Genomic DNA, 20,696 nt, shown 5'->3' on the forward strand with positions numbered 1-20,696 from the left:
ATCACACAAACACACACATCGCACACACACACACACACACACACACACACACACACACACACACACACACACACACACACACACACACACACACACACACACACACAGTCACACTTGAGAGCCCGGCAACATATTGAGGCTTTAACTTTTAATTCTTAAGAAATGAAGAAATGAAAGTCACATAACATCCTGCTGATAAGGAAAGTGCCACGCCTCTATCACGGACATTTAAAGCTGCTGCTGCACATCACGTCTTCCACACTAGAAAGCTGAAAGCTTCATTATTTTAGTGTTTCATAAATTTACTTTTCTCACTTTGTTGCTTTTGTGACTTTTTGTTTGTCTGGGGTAAAATAATAATAATACATTTTATTTATAAGTTTCAATTTCAAGACACTGTACATTTGTTAAAAAGACAGAAGGATCAGAACAGTAAGGACAGACTAACAGACACTGCAACATTACACACAAATCATAAATAAAACAACATGAAGGTGCAGCGACAGATTAACAGATCACACATCACAATCATAGATTAAAAGCTTATTTGGAGAGGTGAGTTTTGATTAGTGATTTGACAGGGGTGAGGGGTTCACTGGATCGGGTGTGGGTGAGACGGGGTGCAGCACAGTTCTGGATGTATTGGAGTTTATTAAGGACTTTGGATGATCATTTTTAGAAACAGAAGGGTATCAAGTGTATCACATTAAGCTAATATTAATAAAAACAAGTTAAAGATGGATTTTGATAAACTGTTGTCTGTCGGTGAGGTAGGATTTTAACCAGGAAAGAGCAGTGCCAGTGAATTTGAGTGAGTGTTCTATGCTGGATAGAAGCACCGCATTCAAGCAAGCTCAGTTCACCCCTCTGCTCAAAAAACCCACACTAAACCCAGCCCAGGTTGAAAACTACAGACCGGTTTCTCTTCTGCCCTTTCTGTCAAAAATACTTGAGCGCACAGTCTTTAAGCAAGTCTCTGAGTTCCTGTCCAGAAACGATCTTTTTGACCCAAATCAGTCACGCTTTAAGCGGGGCCACTCTACTGAAACTGCACTACTGTCAGTAACAGAATCGTCAGTCCTCAGTTCTATTACTGCTAGACCTGTCTGCTGCCTTTGACACAGTCAACCATCAAATCCTCCTATCCACGCTCTCTGAACTTGGCATCTCAGGATCTGCCCTCTGCTGGTTCGTGTCCTACCTCTCTGGGCGATCCTATAGAGCAGGGGTGTCCAAACTTTTTTTCTTGCAGGCCAAAATTGTCGTGTTAGAAACGCTCACGGGCCACAGGTTTTTTTTTTTAAATATAGTTGAAAAAATAGTAAGGCTTTGTAGATCAGAATCAAAAGAAACCCTTTCATAAAAGGGAATCAAATATTTGATTCCTACTTTATTAGTTTTTTTCTCAGAGCCTGTAACATGGTTCATTTAGCTCAGGTCATTAAATGGTTAAACAACAGTCCGCTTGTTTGCAAAAACTTTGTATATGTTTTTTTTTCATAGTTTACAAAAAAATGTGGAAAATAGTAAAATCTGTAGATTTAAAACAACAACATACATGTTACTGAACATTTTCTGTTTTAGGAATATTGTTCAGCGCTTGTTAACATGAAAAATAAGATAACGTGCCAATCTTAATCAATAAAATCTTCTGATTCTTCGTTTGAAGTCACGGGTCAAATGGCCCTCGGGCCGCACTTTGGACACCCCTGCTATAGAGTGTCGTGGAAGGGAGAAGTGTCCAAAGCGCACAGCTTATCCACAGGGGTACCTCAAGGGTCAGTGCTTGGTCCCCTTCTCTTCTCCATATACACAAGCTCAATTGGTTCAATAATCCGCTCTCATGGCTTCTCATACCACTGCTATGCTGACGATACCCAGCTCTTCCTGTCATTCCCACCAGACGATGTTACAGTCTCTGCAAGAATCTCATCATGCCTTGCTGATATCTCTAAATGGATGAATGAACAGCACCTTCAACTCAATCTTTCAGAGACTGAGCTCCTTATCATCCCAGCCAGTCCCTCTATGCAACCACAGATCAATATCCAGCTTGGAACAACCAAACTCATGCCCACAAAGTCTGCCCGGAACCTGGGTTTCATGATCGATGACCAGCTAACTTTTAAGGTTCATGTAGCTTCGATTGCCCTGTCATGTCGATTTGCCCTGTACAACATCAGGAAGATCAGACCTTACCTGTCAGAACACGCTACACAGCTCCTGGTACAGGTTCTTGTGATATCACGCATCGATTATTGCAACTCTCTACTGGCAGGTCTTCCTACATGCACTATCAAACCTCTGCAAATGATACAAAATGCAGCAGCACGACTGGTCTTCAACCTTCCCAAAAGAGCACATGTCACTCCGCTGTTCATCTCCTTACACTGGCTCCCAGTTACTGCTCGCATCAAATTTAAAACTCTGCTGCTCGCTTACAAAACAGTGACAAAAACGGCTCCTCCTTACTTTAACTCTCTCATCCAGGTCTACACTCCCTCCCCCCCACTACACTCTGCCAATAAAAGGCGTCTGATCCAACCTTCACAACAGGGTCCTAAGTCTCTGACTAGACTCTTCTCCTCTGTCGCCCCCCGGTGGTGGAATAAACTTCCAAACTCCATTTGATCTGCAGAGTCCCTCTGCACCTTTAAGAAAAAGCTAAAGACCCAGCTCTTTCATGAATACCTACTAACTTAATGATGATGGTTTCGATATCATTGATGATGACGGTTGTGACGATTGTTTTTGTTTGATAACGATGACTTATAAGATGGTTTCTATACTGATTAGAGCTCCCAAGAACTGCCGTCAATGTTGTGCTTTGCCTCTGGTCACTTCCTGTCAGCACCTGTGTGTCCAATCAGACTCAAAGCTGATCGTTTGCTCTTACTGACATTGTTCCCTTTTTTCTAGATCCTTGCTTATGTTGTACTTACTCTCTGATGTACGTCGCTTTGGATAAAAGCGTCTGTTAAGTGAATTGTAGAATTTTAGAATTGTAGAATACTGTGGCTGATGGTGTCAGGGGCTGCAGTGAAGAGGTGGATTGTGTAATGGAAAATGGATTTTGCTGATGTGTTAAAATAAAACTGTGACAGTTGCTGAAATATCGCTGCTCAGATTGCACCATGCCCATATCCTGTTTACCCTCTGAGGCCTCTGCGTAAACCTGCAGCCATGCTTTGAAGGAGGGGGATTGTGAAGATTTCCATGAGAGAAGGATCTTCCTGCGGGCAATCAAAGAGGCAAAAGCAATAACATTGTCCTGAGTGGTCGAGGTGACAAGGTCGTCAGGAGACCTCCCGAAAATAGCTATATGCAGGGATGGATTGATGTTTAGACCTAAAATGTCGGAGATGGGTTTAAAGAAGGATTGCCAATAATTAACTAATTTAGAACAGGACCAAAACATGTGAGTCAGGTTGCAAGGAGCCTGGGAGCATCTACCACAAGTTTCATCGATTGTATCTGGAAATATTCTGGAGAGTTTATATTTGCTGTAATGAAGTCTGTGGAGCACTTTAAACTGGATGAGAGACAGCCTAGCGCAGCTAGAAGATGAATTAACATTAAGAGCCTTTTTCCAGAAATCCTTAGAAAGGTTGATTTGTAGTTCGTTTTCCCAATCAGCCTTGATCTTATTTACCGCGGACTCGTTAGTTGTGAACAGGAGGTCATAAAGGTAGGAAACCTGACTTTTGGGCAAGACTCTTGCCTTGAGTGCCAGATCAATGCCACTGGGGTTTGGGACTTGAGGGAATGCCGGTGAGTGGGTCCTAGCAAAATTACGGAGCTGAAAATACCGAAAAAGGTCGGAGCTATTTAAATTGAATGCAGAACGTAATTGTTCGAAACTGGCAAAAACATCATTAACGTATAAGTCACCCAGACAGCGCAGGCCATTCCAATCCTAGCTGGTATAAAAAGATGATTATTACAGATGGGCGTTGCTTTAGGGAGGGAAGGAGAGCAGGAGTCAGCCTCTAATCAGCACCAGCTGCACTGGGGTGAGATAAACCAAAGTATAATTTTGTGAACATTGGCTGCCAAATAGTAGCTGATAAAATTGGGTAGCCCAAGCCCTCCCACTGACCTGCTCCTCTGGAGTAAAGTTTTACCTGTTCTCGCAAATAAAAGAAGAAATAATGTTGTTTATAGATTTTGATCCCTTTGAACCCTCAGACCAACTTTAAAGCAACTGATAACGGCTCAATGCGAACAACAGTGAGGAGAGCGGACAGCCTTGCCTAGTGCTGCGAAAAAGAGGAAATGGTTCTGAACACTGTGTGTTTGTACACACAGATGCATAGGGGGAGGAGCAGAGTAGCTTAATCCAGGAGATGAAGCTGGCACTAAAACCGAACTGTTGCAAAGTGAAAAAGAGATAAGCCCACTCCACCCTGTTAAAGGCCTTCTCTGCTTCGAGAGATATTACAGCTTCAGGTTCCGTAGAAGAGGACGGGGTGTGAATGATACCGAGAAGCCTTCTGACATTAGAAAAAGAGTGCCTCCCCTTTATGAATCCTGTCTGATCTTCTGAGATTACTGTGGGCATAATAGACTCCAGGCGACGGGCTAGGACCTTAGCTAGAATTTTATCGTCAACAGAAAGGAGTGAAATTGGGCGATAGGATGCACAGCTTGCTGTGTCCTTGTCTTTCTTGTGAATGAGAGATATAGAAGCTTGCATGAGTGTGGGTGGCAAGGTGGCATGATTGGTTAAACATTTCAAGTAGGAGTGGAGCAAGCAGGTCAGAAAACCGTTTGAAAAATTCTACAGGATACCCGTCTGGGCCCGTTGAATTGCCAATGTGCATTGAGCAAATGGCCTCTTTGATTTCAGGAAGTGTGTCTGACTGTCATTAGGCAAAACTTTCGGTAACATTAATTTATCAAAGAAATTACATAATAGACTTTCATCGTGGGATGAAAGTATGGGAGTTGGAGGTATACAGTTTAGAATAAAATGACCTAAATAAGTCGTTTATCTTATCTGGGTCAGAGGTTAGACAGCCTGACTCGTCTCGTGTCTGGGTGATCTGGTTGGAAGCCAATCTGGCCTTTAGTTGGTGGGCCAGAAGGCGACCCGCCTTGTCAGCATGTTCGTACATAGACCCACGAGAGCGGAGGAGGAGACATTCAGCTTCTGTAGTGAGAAGAAGGTCAAGCTCTGTATGGAGTCCTAGCCTTTCTTTGTACAAGTCAGGTGTTTGGGAAGTCGACAGTAAAACATCAAGGTTAGCTATAGATTTTTCTAATTCCCTCTGATCGTTGGAATAACAATTTATTCTATGATGATTTATCTAATTGTTTCTCTAACTTAGGCAAAACAATGGACACCCACCTCTCCCACAGGGAATCGTACAAAGGGGCAGAGGGGAGGCGGAAAAACGGATACATAATACTAACCAAAGAAGAAGAAAACACAGGAAGAAGGGGCTGCAGACTACAAAATAAGACAAAACAGACAATTGCCAGTTACTTTTGGGTAATTATAAAAACATAAACGGTCATCCACCAGCATATTTGACCCTGTTACTCAGACGGCCCAGTGTGTGCAGGTCAGACCACCACAGCAGTCACAATCTACCCACCTGTCAGACCACTGACAAACAAACAACGTCTTTTAACCGTTTAAAGGTTTACTGAACTCTTCTGATCATAATAATTCATCAAACTGAGTCCCAACGGTTTAAATCCAATAAAAGATTTAATCTAAACACATTAGATCCACATTAGGAGCCAAGTGTACCAATCCAACCCTAAAGGTTGGAGCGAGACAAATCGCAGTCCGTTGATTGGTTAAAAGAGCCGCCACTTTCCGTCTGACAGCAGTAATAAAGGACAAACAGAAAACGCGCCATGTTTAAATATCCCGTAGGTTTCGAGAGTAATTTCAATGCTGTTTTGGATTTTTGGCCCCCATGGGCGACCTTGGAGGTGCAGACCACTGACCGGACCGCTAGGTGGAAATGAGGCTTTTGACTTGTGAGCCATTCTGTTGTCACTGCGCAGAATGTAGTTTGACATTATGCTGCTGCAATAAACAAGGCCTTCCCAGAAAAGAGGTTTTCTATTTGGCAGCACATGTTGCTCCAAAACCTTTATGTATGGTTCAGCATTAATGGAGCCTTGACAGATGTGCAGTTTACCCATGCACCCCCATACCATCACAGGTGCTGTTTTTTTATCGGAGCACTGATAACAAGCCAGATGGTCCCTCTCCTCTTTAGCCCTGGAGGATCCATTTTTTCTAAAAAGATTTCAAATTGTGAATTGTCAGAACTCAGGACAGTGTTCCACTTCGACTTAGTCCATTTTAAACGACCTCAGGCCCAAGGAAATCCAGCAATGTTTCTGGATCTGGTTTATATACAGCTTGCTCTCTGTATGGTAGAGTTTCAGCTAACGTTGTGAATCCAGAGATGAGCTGTGTTCACAGACTATGTCTCCTGGAAGTGTTCCTGAGCCCATGCAGTGATGTCCACCAAATAATTTAGTCTGTTTTTTATTTATCTGAGAAGTTTACTTGATTGTCTGACTATATAATAGGGTAATAAAAGTGATTGACAGTTTAGAAGAGTAGAGGAGACACTGCGAGACGAGACATAACAAATAAGAACACAAGAGTCAAAACTAGCTGCTGATGTGTTTAAATGTTTGTTTTTGTATTCTCCATCAGTGCTGCTCAGAGTCAAACCACACTGGAGTCCCTGCAGTGCCACTTCACCTGGGACCTGGACCGCAGCAGGCCGAAACTTTTACGTCTCACGCACAAGATGGAGGATTTCAGCACAGAGGAGGGAAATAGATGGCTGGGCCACATTTACAACCTGTGGGGGTTCATTCAGTATAAACTGGGGTTAAATGAAGAGGCTAACAGTTTGTTCCAGAAGGCTGCAGAGACCCTCAGCAAGCTGAGAAGCGCAGATGAGGGTCCTTGGTTAGTGGTGAACTACGGGAACCTGGCCTGGCTGCACCACCACCTGGGAGATCTAGAGGAGAGTCAGGCTTATCTGTCAAAGGTTGATGCCCTGATGGAAAAATACCCATCTCCATCACAGGACGACCTCCATCCAGAGATCTGCGCTGAAAAGGCCTGGACCCTGATGTTCTTAGGAGAGGATAAGAAGCTGGTTGTTGATTACTTTGAGAAAGCTGCCAGGATGCAGCCGGACATGGTGGATTGGAACACCAGCTATGTCATATGGTTAAAGAACGTACAAAACTTCAGTGACACAATGCTGGACCCTGACCTCTTGGAGAAAATGAGACAAGCCAAGGAACGGGATCCAGAGAACTTGTACCTCGCTGCACTCTACCTTGAACAACGTGCTGATGAAGGAGAAAACATTCGAGATGAAGTCCGTGAGTTGGCTGGAAATGTGAGCACTCTGTGCTGCAGTGACAGTGGCATGTGGGCCTTACTAAACCTTTACATAAAATACATATCTGCTGATGAGGCCGTTGATTTGGCAGAGAAAGTTCTGAAAGAACATCCAGATGTGCGTTATCTGAAGAAATTAGTTGCGCTCTGCTACAGAAGGAGGATCGTTTATAAAAGCTGTAGTTCCCCAGAACAAAGCATGATGGACAGAGCAATCGCTCTCCACGAGGAGCTGCTCTCTCTTTACCCTCACTCTTCACTCAAAAGGGAAATAGACCTCGCAACTATCTATGCAAAGTCACATCACAGCAAGGCCAAAGCTGAGCAGATGTTTCAGAAACTGCTCAAAAATGAACCTGCAGAACCTGAAGACAAACAGATGCTATACAACAAATATGCAACTCATTTATACTTTAATCGAAATGACTCCCACAGGTCGATACAGTATCACATGAAGGCAGCAGCAATACCAGAAAAATCCTTCTGCCGTGAGAACAGCATCAGAATCCTGGAGGAGAGTAAAGACAGAGGCATAATGTGCAGAGAAATAGAGGAGTTTCTCAGAAATCTGCAAGAGCCAAGGCAGTACAGATGGGGAGGCAAATTTAGGGGGTACAATTTTGTCCAAGCAAAAAAAAAATAATAATAATTTCTACAAAGGTGTTTTGCTTTCACACGTGGTAATAAAGAGCAACAGAATCCTGGAGAAGAATGAAAAACAGGAGGGGGCCAATTCTGCCAGGGCGTCCAAAAAATAAGGATAAAAACTAACTAACTTCAGTTCTAAACTGAAGAAGGATGGCGCTAGAAATTTAAGCCTCGTCGGATCATAAGCGTCCTAATTCTGCTAAAGCCTATCACACTAAACGATTTCATCATTACATTTAAAGAGACACACACACTAAAACAGAGTGTTCTGAGAGAGCTGGTTTATACAGGGTCACAAACATGACATGAATAACAATGTTCACATCCAGCACAAAGATTAAATAGAAAACAAACACTCATTTCTAACATAATATATTCCTTTTAATTATTAGAGTAAGTAATTTGGCAGAAATATTCGAGTTCAACGAACATAAATGGAAGAAATGAGCTCTTTAGACAGATTAACAACTTCACATACGCTTTACTGTCTGGGTTTACAACTAGCACATGCGCCATCTGCTGGTGAACTAAGAGTATTACAAGATGGCGCCTATAAACTGATTCATCATGTTGCAGAGTACGATGAATTTATAATCTGCCGCTCTCCTCTCCGAACACACGCACGCTGGCAAACTGATCATGTATGTATGAGTATTTTATTCAGCCATTATACATCTACAATCATTTTTAAACAATACAGACAGTTCAAACACAGTCAACAGACTCTAGAATTACCACAGTGTGTGTGATGATGTCAGGAATGTGGTCAGAGCCGTTGACAGCTTGGTCGGAGGAAGGTTAATGATGATTCATGCTCCGTCGATAAACACATTTTAAAGTATTTTTTTAGTTGTTTAGATGAAATCAAACTGTGGTTTTCAGTTACTGATCATATTCGACTCATCCCGTATCAGGTCTGAGGAGTTTTGAATAATATTCATAAAGTTATTCATTAGTCATGAAAGTTAACGGCTAATGTTCTGACTCTGGCTCTCCTAAATAACACGTTTTTTTTATTTATCAGGGGAGATGTTTGATCCCGGCTCACAACACAATTCATCGGTTTCTGTTAATTTGTCTGTAAATACAGAGCCAGAACACACGAGCTGTCTCCTGAGTCCTTTCCACAACCCAGAACACACGGGGTTACATCAGCAATGCACAAACAGACCGTTATATAACGTAACTTTCTACATAGGGTTGCAAACTGGTTATACTACTGCCTAACAAGTCTGTAATACGGCAGAATGAACATCCATGCAGACATCATTTATTACAGATTGAGCTGTGTCATTACCGGTGATGTCATCATTGTCTCACGTTTAGCAGCTTTACTTTTGTCTCCAAAAAGTTTGTAACCTAACAAACCGATCTATGTAGCCATTTATCCACGACCTATAGTTGTCATGGTAACAGTTGAATAAACAAACTAGACAACGGGCTGCAGGCACTCAGGCTCCATCAAAATCTGGTAATATTACTGTACCTTTTGAGTCTGCGCGGTTCCTCATCTTCTTACAGCGTCTCTGCCGGCTTCCTCACCCTTTGTTTGTCAACAAATGCACGTGGTGTCAGAGGGGGAGGCGTGACCGTTTTTATGACACTGCAGTTGCACCCAGAGACCTCCTGATGGCGCCAAAGTGCACCAAAACTGACAACATATTGAGGCTTTGAGTTTTAATTCTTAAGAAAGGAAAGGAAAGTCACATAACATCCTGCTGATAAGGAAAGTGTCACGCCTCTGTCACGGACATTTAAAGCTGCTGCTGCACATCACGTCATCCAGACTAGAGAGCTGAAGCTGGAGAGACTGTAACCAGAGAGCAACATCGAGAGGAAACATCTGCTCGACTAAGTCATCTTAAGAAAACGACAGAGAGGAAGAAACAGGAGAAAGATGAGGTGAGTATCTGACTTGCATACGGATGTTTACATGTTTCTAATTTATTAATTCTAAACCATTTCCTTTTCGTCTTTTTCTTCCCCTTTAGCTTCATTATTTTAGTGTTTCATAAGTTTATTTTTTTCACTTTGAGGCTTTTGTGACTTTTTGTTTGTCTGGGGTAAAATAATAATAATACATTTTATTTAAGACAGAGAAATTGAGGAGTTTCTCAGAAACCTGCAAGAGCCGAGGCAGTACAGATAGGGAGGCAAATTTAGGGGGAACAATTTAGTCCAAGCAAAAGAAAACATCTAATTTCTATGAAGGCGTTTTGCTTTCACGTGGTAATAAAGAGCAACAGAATCCTGAAGAAGAATGAAAAACAGGAGGGGGCCAATTCTGCCAGGGCGTCCAAAAAATAAGGATAAAAACTAACTAAAAACGAATTTCTTGCCATTCAAAACTACTTAAAATAAAATAAAGGAAAGTTTAATTTTATTATTTTATTAGTTATTTTTATTTTTGGGCTTTTATTCATTTATTTAGAGATAGGACAGTGGATAGAGTTAGAGACAGAGAGAGAGTTGGGAACGACTTACTAATTCAGGACGGAGGTCCCTTCATGACATCACAAAGGGCAGTAGCCCCTCCCCCAGGTGGGTGACACTCCCACAGCTGGGTGTTTGTTCTGCCCTCTCAGTCTGCCTTCTCACCGTAAACAATAGGACATGGAGCGAGAAAGACTGGAGTACACCCAAGCCCTTCCAGAGAGGGGGCGTGGTCAGACACAGCTCATTTACATATTTAAAGGTACAGACACAGAAACAGCCTGTTCTAAGCAGGGCTGAAATAGAGGGGTTTATAGGCATGATCAAATACAGGATCAGAGTGGATTTAGAACAAGAAACTTCACACAGATGTTTTGAGAAGCTCTGAGACTTATTTAAACTGTTTGAAGAGGAGGAGGATATGTGACCTTTAATTCTTACACCATAGCTCCTGGTAGGTGTGACATCCTTTGTAAATACAAAGTTGTCATGGTGAATACTTAATGAAGAAATGTGTGAATTTTGATTATTATGTATTTTGCTTCTGTTGTGTTTTTTCAATGCTGTATTTTCAGTTTTTAGAATTAATGGATTTTATAAGAATGTGCTTCGCTTTGGATATTTAAAGTCCTCATTGTTCATGTGAAAATGTATTTGCTGTGTGACCTGAAAATTATTTATTAAGATGCTCCTGTTTGCTCAAGCTGTGTTTAAGCTTCATACCAATAAATGAACAGTGTGCACACCAAGAAATCGTCTTGAAGTTGTTTGTTTCAGTGGTTTCATCTTCTTCGGTTCTAAACTATCGGGAGGACGGAGCTAGAAATTTAAGCCTTGTCAGATCATAAGCATCTGACAATTATTAGAGTAAGTTATTTAGCAGAAATATTCGAGTTCAATGAACATAATTGAAAGAAATTAGCTCTTTAGACAGATTAACAACTTCACATACACTTTACTGCCTGGGTTTACAACTAGCACAGGCGCCATCTGCTGATGAACTAAGAGTATTATAAGATGGCGTCCATAAACTGATTCATCATGTTGCAGAGTACGGTGAATTTATAATCTGCCGCTCTCCTCTCCGAACACACGCACGCTGGCAAACTGATCCTGTATGTATGAGTATTTTATTCAGCCATTATACATCTACAATCATTTTTAAACAATACAGACAGTTCAAACATAGTCAACAGTCATGTGTTATGTAGCGACTGAAAAGGAAAAGGCAGAAGCAAAAAGCTTGAGATGCCTACATCATCAACATGCAGGAGGAGCGTGAGCAATTAACAGGAAGGCCACCTACTGTCTGAGCCTTTTATACACTTACTGTGTCAGGAAGAATAAGAACATTTCACATATGCACTCTGGATTATATCTCGTGGTTAGTTTCCCATTCGTCTCCCAGTAAGTATGCAAAATGTATGTACCTTATTGTAAAGTGTTACCCATGTATATTGTGACTTGTTGTATCTCTCCTGTTGATTTTCCATAACACACATTGTCTATATGCTGCATTCCTGTACTGACTCCGTCCCACTCCGGGCTCCGGCTCATCATTGATGGTGAATTGAAGTTTTGGGCTGAATCCTGGAATAAAAGGAAAACCGATGTTGAAAAACAAAAACCTCATACTCTGTCAGTGCAACAGGTTGATTTTGACAGCATAAGACTTTCCCCAAAACACTTGTTCTTCTTTTGAGTTATACATTATTCTCCTGCCTGTTTGTTTTGGAGTCTGTGTGTGTGTGCCCCAAGTGCTTGGGGCCCCAGACCAGTAGGGGCCCCTCAGGGCTCACTAATGTAAACCAAAGCAGTGCCCCAAAATGACAGTAGGAAACCTCCCTAAGGGGGCCCCATCTGACAGCACTCACTGTTGTTGCCCTGCTAAGTGTCACATACATTATTGCTTTGAAAACCAAAATTTGTTTCTGAAAGTCAACAAAGTAAAATGAAGAGGAATAATCCCCAAGAGACTCTAGAATTACCACAGTGTGTGTGATGATGGAGGAATGTGGTCAGAGCCATTGACAGCTTGGTCGGAGGTAGGTTAATGATGATTCACACTCCGTCGATAAACACATTTTAAAGTATTTTTTTAGTTGTTTAGATGTAATCAAACTGTGGTTTTCAGTTACTGATCATATTCGATTCATCCCGTATCAGTTCTGCTGAGTTTTGAATAATATTCATAAAGTTATTCATTAGTCGTGAATGTTAACGGCTAATGTACTGAATGTTAAGCTAGCGTCTCGCGCAATAGGAAACCCCATAGTCACTCCGAGCTGCATCATTACCGGTGACGTCATCATTGTCTCACGTTTAGCAGCTTCACTTTTGTCTCCAAATTGTTTGTAACTTTACAAACCGATCTATGTAGCCATTTATCCACGACCTATAGTTGTCATGGTAACAGTTGAATAAACAAACTAGACAACGGGCTGCAGACACTCAGGCTCCATCAAAATCTGGTAATATTACTGTACCTTTTGAGTCTGCGTGGTTCCTCATCTTCTCAGCGTCTCTGCCGGCTTCCTCACCCTTTGTTTGTCAACAAATGCACGTGGTGTCAGAGGGGGAGGCGTGACCGTTTTTATGACACTGCAGTTGCACTCAGAGACCTCCTGATGGCGCCAAAGCGCATCAAAACTGACAACATTCAATGCTCTAAATCTCACGCATTGGGAGTGAGAGACACACATTTCAACCTGTTCACACGCTCACACGCCACACCTTGTATTTCTCATGCATAAATTACCAGGATAACGCCCACAAAATTGCGCCGCTATTTTTTTAACAGTGAAACAGATATGAATCAAGTGGGTTTCCCATAGAGATCAGAAGGAGCTTGCCACGCACCAGTTAATAAAAAAAAAAAAATATATATAGCTACCCCAACAACCAATCAATAAATAGCATTGCTGTATCCGGGTAAGATTTAGATATTCCCGTTACAACAACGCTACATTCTGGTTACAAAGAAGACGCTCGCACTTTGATTCAGACGCTCGCTGAAGTACAGACTGATCGACGTGGGAGAGGACCGTTATATTTACAGTCTATGGAGAAGAGAACCATATGGTATTAATACAGTAAGTCATCTCATCATTTGATTTCTGTATGTTGGGGAATATTGTGTCCAGTCAGCTGGTAATCAGTAATATTAGCTAACAGTTTGACCAGAGTGTGTGAACTAGACAGCCAGTTGAATTCTTGCTAATTTCAGCAGCTATTCTGACACCTGTTTTTTAGTCCTAGATCAGGAGCCGTATTCACAAAGCTTTTCTCTTACCTCTGTAACCGAGCTTTCTGGGTTCGTTGGACCGGATACACTTAATAAGAAAACAATAAACGGCACATAGGCGGGGAGCTTCTTTATCCACGGCTTCCACTTTATTACACACACACACCTGTGTACCAGTGTAACAGGATAAAAACAATAACAACTGCTTTATGGCAGCTACAGTAACTCTCGCGGGACACCTCACTCTAAAAGCGAGTGAGATATATAGTACATATAACAAACACAACAATCTGTCACAATCTGTGACATACGTCCCCCCCTCAACTTGAAACGTCCCCGTTTCACATAAAACATTGGCACAGGCACCCATGAGACAACAGGAAACCTCTCAAAACAGTCCCCTAGCAGAATTTAACCTGAGCATGAAAAAACCCCCTCTGTATCACAGTTGTCACCCAAATGTACTTAACATGAACAGCAAAAATACATGAAAGAAAAAACATCCCAGAAAGAGGGAAACAAACACCAAGCATCAAACTCAGAACCTCACAAAATCCTGAAGACGTGAAGGTGGTCGCAGGACACGCCCCCTGCGTGACTGCACTAGTTCAGGCCCTGAAAACTCCCCATACAGACTGATGTCCACACCCCCAGCCAATTGTTGCTCAACCATTTGCGGCGACAACGGGAGTGGCGAAACCCCCAAAAGAGGAGATACTTTAAGGGTAGAAGGGGAACAGTCCCTGTAGGCACTGGTAAAGTATAACGTTTCAGCCTGTCATGGTGAACCACCTGAGTCCTCTCCAGAGAGTCCAGAGGGTTGCTGATGCGGTAAGTCAGTGCAGCCTCACCTCCAGACGCCAACGCCTCCATGACCCGGTATGGGCCCTTCCAATGTGGTGCCAGCTTCGTGAAGCTCTCAGTGGGATTATTCCACCACACCATCTCTCCCGCCTCATAGGCACGGTGGCAAACATCAGCGTCATAATACAGTTTTTTTCTCTCATGAGCCTCTGCAGCATTGAGCCTGGCGACTGAGAAAGCAGCCTTCAGTCCATCCACCATGGATGACACATACCATGGCAGAGATCCAGCCCCCCGAGAGTCTGAAACAACACCAGGCACAAGCACATCAGCAGGGACACGCGCCTCCCAACCATGCATACCACGGTCTGTTGTCGCCCCAACAGAGCCAAGGAAACGGGCCTGCGGGAAAGAGCGTCCAGCATTTTTATTGCTAGGGCCGTCCTTGTGCATAATGGTCCAGTTGAAAGGGTCCAACTCCAGCACCCAGCGACCCCTCCGTCCTGTGGGGTTATTATCAATGGCCATGTGCCTGAGCCTCAGCAATGGGCGATGATCAGTCACAATTGTAAAGGCAGACAGTCCCACATAATGTCTACACTCATGCACAGCCCACACCACGGCCCACAGCTCCCACAGCTTCAAAGGTGGACCAGCGCTTCTGTGCATGCGTGAGAGCCTGGCTGGCATAGACAATCACCCTTTCCAAGCCGTCCACATCCTGTGCCAACACCGCCCCAACAGAGTCCTTAGATGCATCCGTATAGACTTTGAACGGGAGTGCAAAGCTGGGCAATGTGACCACTGGAGAAGATGTGAGCACCCGTTTAAGATATGTGAAAGCCGTCTCACACTCAGCAGTCCATTCAAAAGGCAAATTTTTCCCAGCAAAGCGGTTAAGTGGGGCTGCAAATTGTGACAAATTCTTCACAAATCGCCTGTAATATGAACAGAGACCCACAAAAGCTCTAACCTCAGAAGGAGAGCGGGGAGTTGGTCAGGAGTTCACCTTTTCGGTGTTCCAGGGATCAGGTTGGAGGCCCTGTCTGGAGACCACATGGCCCAGGAACACCACGTGATCCCTGGCAAAGTGGCACTTGCCAGGATTTAGCTTCAGGCCCGCAGACTTCATCCTGGTCAAGACCTCCTCCAGGTTGGCGAGGTGGTCCCTGAATGTGCGACTGTATATCAATATATCATCCAGATACACTATGCAGATGTGCCATGGCAGACCTCTGAGGATCAGCTCCATCATGCGCTGGAAGGTGGCTGGTGAATTAGTCGGACCCATCGGCATGGCCCTCCATTGGTACAAGCCACGGCCAGAGGCGGAGAGGGCGTCGAGGCTGTCATCAACATCACTCAATTACAGGGGGGAACAAGTGGTGTCACATCAGTCTCCTGAACTGGGTAGAATTCACCCAAGTGAAGACCCTGTTTAAGCTCAAAAGCTCTACCAGTGGGCTTGAGGACACAAGCCACAGTCACACCATCTTTCACCCTGGTCACTGTGTGAGCTACCACCAGTCCAGTCATCTCAGGAATGTTGGGCTCCAAATAGCCGTCAAGGCCTGCAGTGGGAACGCTGGCCCCCGTGGGGTAACGGACGTTGCCTGGCACCAAGGCTTCGCTCAAGCGGGGAATGGTCACCACATCAGCTCAGGACACATTACAGCAGCCAGGTACAAGCGTATCCAGCATTTGTTCATTCACTGCACGAGAGTCAATGTAATTCTTTCTCAGGGGCGTGCTCCGCAGGGCAGGGACAGACATGCGAATGCTCTCACTGATCAACGACACAGTGGCCCCAGAGTCCACCAGCACAGCCACTTCAGTTCCTTCAACCACCCCCCTTACATAAGAAGTGGGGCGGTCTAAAGTTTGACTGGCATCCCCACTCACCACAGGTGCAGCTGCAGCGTCCCCTTGAAGGTGAGCGGAACAATTGCTCTCGTCTATCATTTTTCCCAGCTCTCAGTCTTTGATTTTCATCACAAATCTCTTTCATTTCCATCCTCATGAAGCACATCTCATCTGTCAATTTATTTACAGCTCGCTGCAGATTATCCGTCACTGACACAGACTGCACAGTTGAAGTACCTACATGTAGCTGGGTGACCAGATAGGTACTCACACATTCTCTCTGCAGAGCCTCTCTGGCATTTTCCCAACGCTTCGCAATGGTCAAAGCTTCCTCCAAATCCGTAGCACCCTGCTCAAGACACTTGGCTTTCAGCACCGGATCCAGGCCAGCAAGGAAGCGACGAAACTTCTCCTCTCTCCGTGCAACGGCCCCATAATCTGGGAACGCCTCCGCGACGAGCCGGCTCACATCAGCTGCATACAACTCCAAGGTCTCCCCGGGAGCTCATGCTCGAGCAGATAAGTTAGCTCTGAAGCGGTCCATATACTGTCTCTGCCCAAAAGCTATCCCCAATCTCTCTTTAACAGCAGCATAGTCCGACTTAACTGCTTCAGGAAGGCTGTCCCACAGCAGAAACGCCGATTTGCACAGTCGGGTGGGGAGGATGGCCACCAGCTCATCATTATAGTCGCTGCCGCAGCCCAGGGCCACTCTGACCGCCACCTCCAACTGTCTCACCCAGCCAAGAAAACTCTGGTTTCCGTCGCCGGCGAAAGGAGTAGGCAGGTCAACACAAACATCTCTGCCGGGCGAACTGCCGGTAATTCTCCCCGTGCCGGGTTTCAAAGGGTCGTCATAACCGCACCACATGTCCGCTACTTAGTAACGTTACGCTGCTCAACAGGTTAGCGGGCTAGCTATGCTGAGGAAGCTAACCTAATGAACGGCAGCGTGAACGTAGACGGCACGGCAAAACAAAGATTAACCGGTAACCGACAGAAAGAACCACCGCTGCCACCAATGTAACGGAGCTTTCTGGGTTCGTCGGACCGGATACACTTAATGACAAAACAATAAACGGCACATACAACAGCAGCTACGATAACTCTCTAGGGACACCTCACTGTAAAAGCGAATGAGATATACAGTACATATAACAAACACAGTAATCTGTTACACCTCTAAGAGTACTTCTAAACTACACTAAAAGTTTTTATGTCGGAGTTTTTTCTTAAAAGTAATTCACAAAGCCGCTGAGACCAACTTCTAGCAAGGATAATTAATACCAACTTAAGATGGGCTCATGCACAAGCTTGCTCTCATTCACTTCGCTCCGTGATGGGCTGATGAGTGACAGGTCGATGAGTGACAGGTCGATGAGTGACAGGTCGATGAGTGACAGGTCGGTGTCGGTGCACATCAGTGGTGTGAAGCAGCAGCTGTTAGGCCTACAGACGAGTGGCTTCAATGAAATGAGCAGAATACACTAGACCAGGGGTCTAAAATGACATTTTTTGACCAGAAATAATAAATAAAAAAATCAAGTTTGGGGCCGCAACGATGTTGGAAACATTTAAACACAAATAGTTGACACATATCTGTCTTTATTAACCGGCCATTGTATGTCATTCTCGGCATATAGGCCTACTCATGTTGGCTGTACTGTATTTTCAATTGTCATCATGAAAATGCAGACTAGGCTATACAGACACATATATGCTATGCTTCAAGTATAGCTTGAAGCTTGATGACTGAATAAATTATATATAAAAATGTTTTATTGATTTCCATTTTTCAACAAAGCCAGGGAGCCACTAGAATAGAGTTAAAGGGTCACGTGTTGTCTACCCCTGCACTAGACCCTCGGATTGATCCAGTATGTCCATCTTTGCAGTAAGCTACTTCTACATGCATTCATACGATGACACTTTGCATAAAAGTAATTTCATGTAATTATCGAATAGGCTATGCCTTTTCACATATAGGCTATCTAATTGTTGTTGCTGACGTGGGCTATTGAAACAGAAGCACAATTATTCCCTTGCAATTTGAATGTTTTTGTAAGTCACTCATGTGCCTAAAGATTCTTTGTGAATACGGGCTCTGACCTAGTCATGTTTTGAAATAGGCTGGACCATTTTTGTGCAGATACAGAAAATGAAATGTCAAATGCAAAGTCAATTTTAGTCAGTCGGCCACTTTTAATCATAATATTTCATTATATTTTATATCCTGGCCATGCATAGTATTAATAATAACTTTGTCTGTTTCAAAGATGTCAGGGAAGAGGCAAATGAGCATTATTTCATGCTTTGCTCTGAAGGGTCAGCTCCCTAAAAAGGCTGCCAGGTCAGAGGAGGAGACTGTGGAGAAGGCAATAGTGGAGGCAGTAGATGAGGCAGTGGAGGAGACTGTGGAGGAGGCAGTGGAAGAAATGAAGGAGGAGGCAGTGGAGGAGACAGCTAGGGTGTCAGTAGGGGAAGAGTCAGTGAAAGAGATGGTGGAGGACACCATAGAGTAGACAGTGGAGAAGCCACTGGAAAAAGGGAAAAAGAGAGGAGTATGTGGAGCGGCCACCTATAGGTGTTCCTTGAATGGTCAACCCAATGGCCAGTCTTCACAATGGGAACTACCAGCTCCTACTACTGGTGCTCTATCTGCAGGCAAGAGAACTCCTGTGCCCATCAAGGCATGAGGGACGTAAGGCATGTAGAAGGAAAGGGACATCGAACCAAAGAAACGGCTCTAAACTCAACTGCTGAGGGAAAATGGTTGTAATAAATCTTTGATTTCATGTTTTGCAGATATCCGGATTTGATCCAGAGGATCTGACTGTGGATGTTGGGTACTGGTTTAAGGGCAGCACCAACCGTAAAGGTTACCTGGCAGGTTTGTGACTCAACCAGCTCTAGTGTTATACAACAAAATGCAGACATTTTCTATTTGTTTGCTATTGATGTTATATATATTTTACAGAATTTTGTGACTTGCATGGGAGCGAGTACATGGAAATGCTGCTGCACATTTCAGTGCGATGGTTAAGCCTGGTGGATGCATTTTCCAACCCCCTGACAGAAGTCTATCTCCTCTTCTTTCAAGCAACGCTGCCAATGTTCTCCACACTGAACTTTCTACTCCAGAGAGAAAAGTCCTCCATCTTCCTGCTCCATGGAGAGGTAAAATGGAAAGGTTGGGCTATCCTACTGCCCAGTATGTCTGCCTATTTTTTCATTGGCTGATATGTCCTTTTTCGAGTAATACATGGAAATCTTTTATGAACTACAATTTTGCAGATGACGAAGTTCATCTTGAAACTGTGTGCAAGGTTCATGAAGCCGATAGCGCTACAGGGCCGACAAGTCCATGACATCCTCTACAATGACCCACTAAACTAACTGCCAGGTAATGCTTTCAAGTCTCATAAGGAGATAAACCTGTATGCTCATTGTCCAAAAATACACTTTTTTTGTGAAGATTGTTGTTATGAGTTGAGTGAGATCTCTGATGTGATGGAAAGGGCATAAAATGTACATGTAGTCTATGGGTAAAACCCATAGATATTGTTTAAACTATCTGTACTTAATGTGCTTTATCTCTTTCTTTTCTCTCTCTGATAGGAGAAAAGCTGAATGTTGGCTTCACCACCAGAGCTACCCTCAACAGGCTCCTTGAGGCTGGAGACATCACACCTCAGGAGGTGCAGCTATTGCAGCAGGCAGCACTGGCGTTTCTGATCAGGGCTGTGGAGTACAGCATCAACAAACTCCCCCTGAAGAAGGCCCTTCTGAAGCATGCTAAATTCCTGGATGTGCAGCAGAGTGCTGAGTGTGGGGTGGAAGATGTCCTTTATTTTGTTGACAGGCAAGGGTTTCCACATTTTCCAGAGTTTCAACCTAGTGAATAAATTGTTTAGTTTAGAATCTTGTTTTTTCTCCCACGGTATCTTAATCAGTTCTTTACACAAGGTGCTCTTTTTAGATTTCAGGAACTACTTCCTTTCCATGGGCCACAGGAACAGGACAAGGTGAGTGAGGAGTTCCTGGAGTATCAACTCATGGAGATCCCCATGCCCCAAGATCCCACCACCTTTAATGTTGAGGAGTTTTGGGGGAGTATGTCCTCAGCCAAGAGCAAGGCAAGAAATATTTGGCAGCAGCTGACATACACATAATTAATTGACATAATAAAAGCAAAACATTTGAGTAATAGTTGGTTCCTTTTTTCAAAGGTGACCGGTTTGAGCCAGTTTGGGAGGCTATCTAAGATAGCAGCATTAGTTTTAGTGCTCCCACACTCAAATGCGGATGCAG

At 43.7% G+C, this 20,696-nt stretch overlaps 1 protein-coding gene across 1 annotated transcript; it reads left to right on the forward strand.

Moving 5' to 3' along the window:
- Positions 1–6,662: 6,662 nt before the first annotated feature.
- On the forward strand, positions 6,663–8,036 carry LOC136179481 (interferon-induced protein with tetratricopeptide repeats 1-like). The gene has a single exon (XM_065956318.1). The coding sequence runs from the start codon at positions 6,663–6,665 to the stop codon at positions 8,034–8,036; it is 1,374 nt and encodes a 457-aa protein (XP_065812390.1).
- Positions 8,037–20,696: the final 12,660 nt, after the last annotated feature.

The sequence above is a fragment of the Labrus bergylta genome, chromosome 6 (assembly GCF_963930695.1).
Source record: "Labrus bergylta chromosome 6, fLabBer1.1, whole genome shotgun sequence".
NCBI classification, from domain to species: Eukaryota; Metazoa; Chordata; class Actinopteri; order Labriformes; family Labridae; genus Labrus; species Labrus bergylta.

What these genes read in the sequence shown, in the direction of transcription:
- LOC136179481 (XM_065956318.1), top strand. Translation starts at nt 6,663, where the DNA reads ATGTTTGTTTTTGTATTCTCCATCAGTGCTGCTCAGAGTCAAACCACA.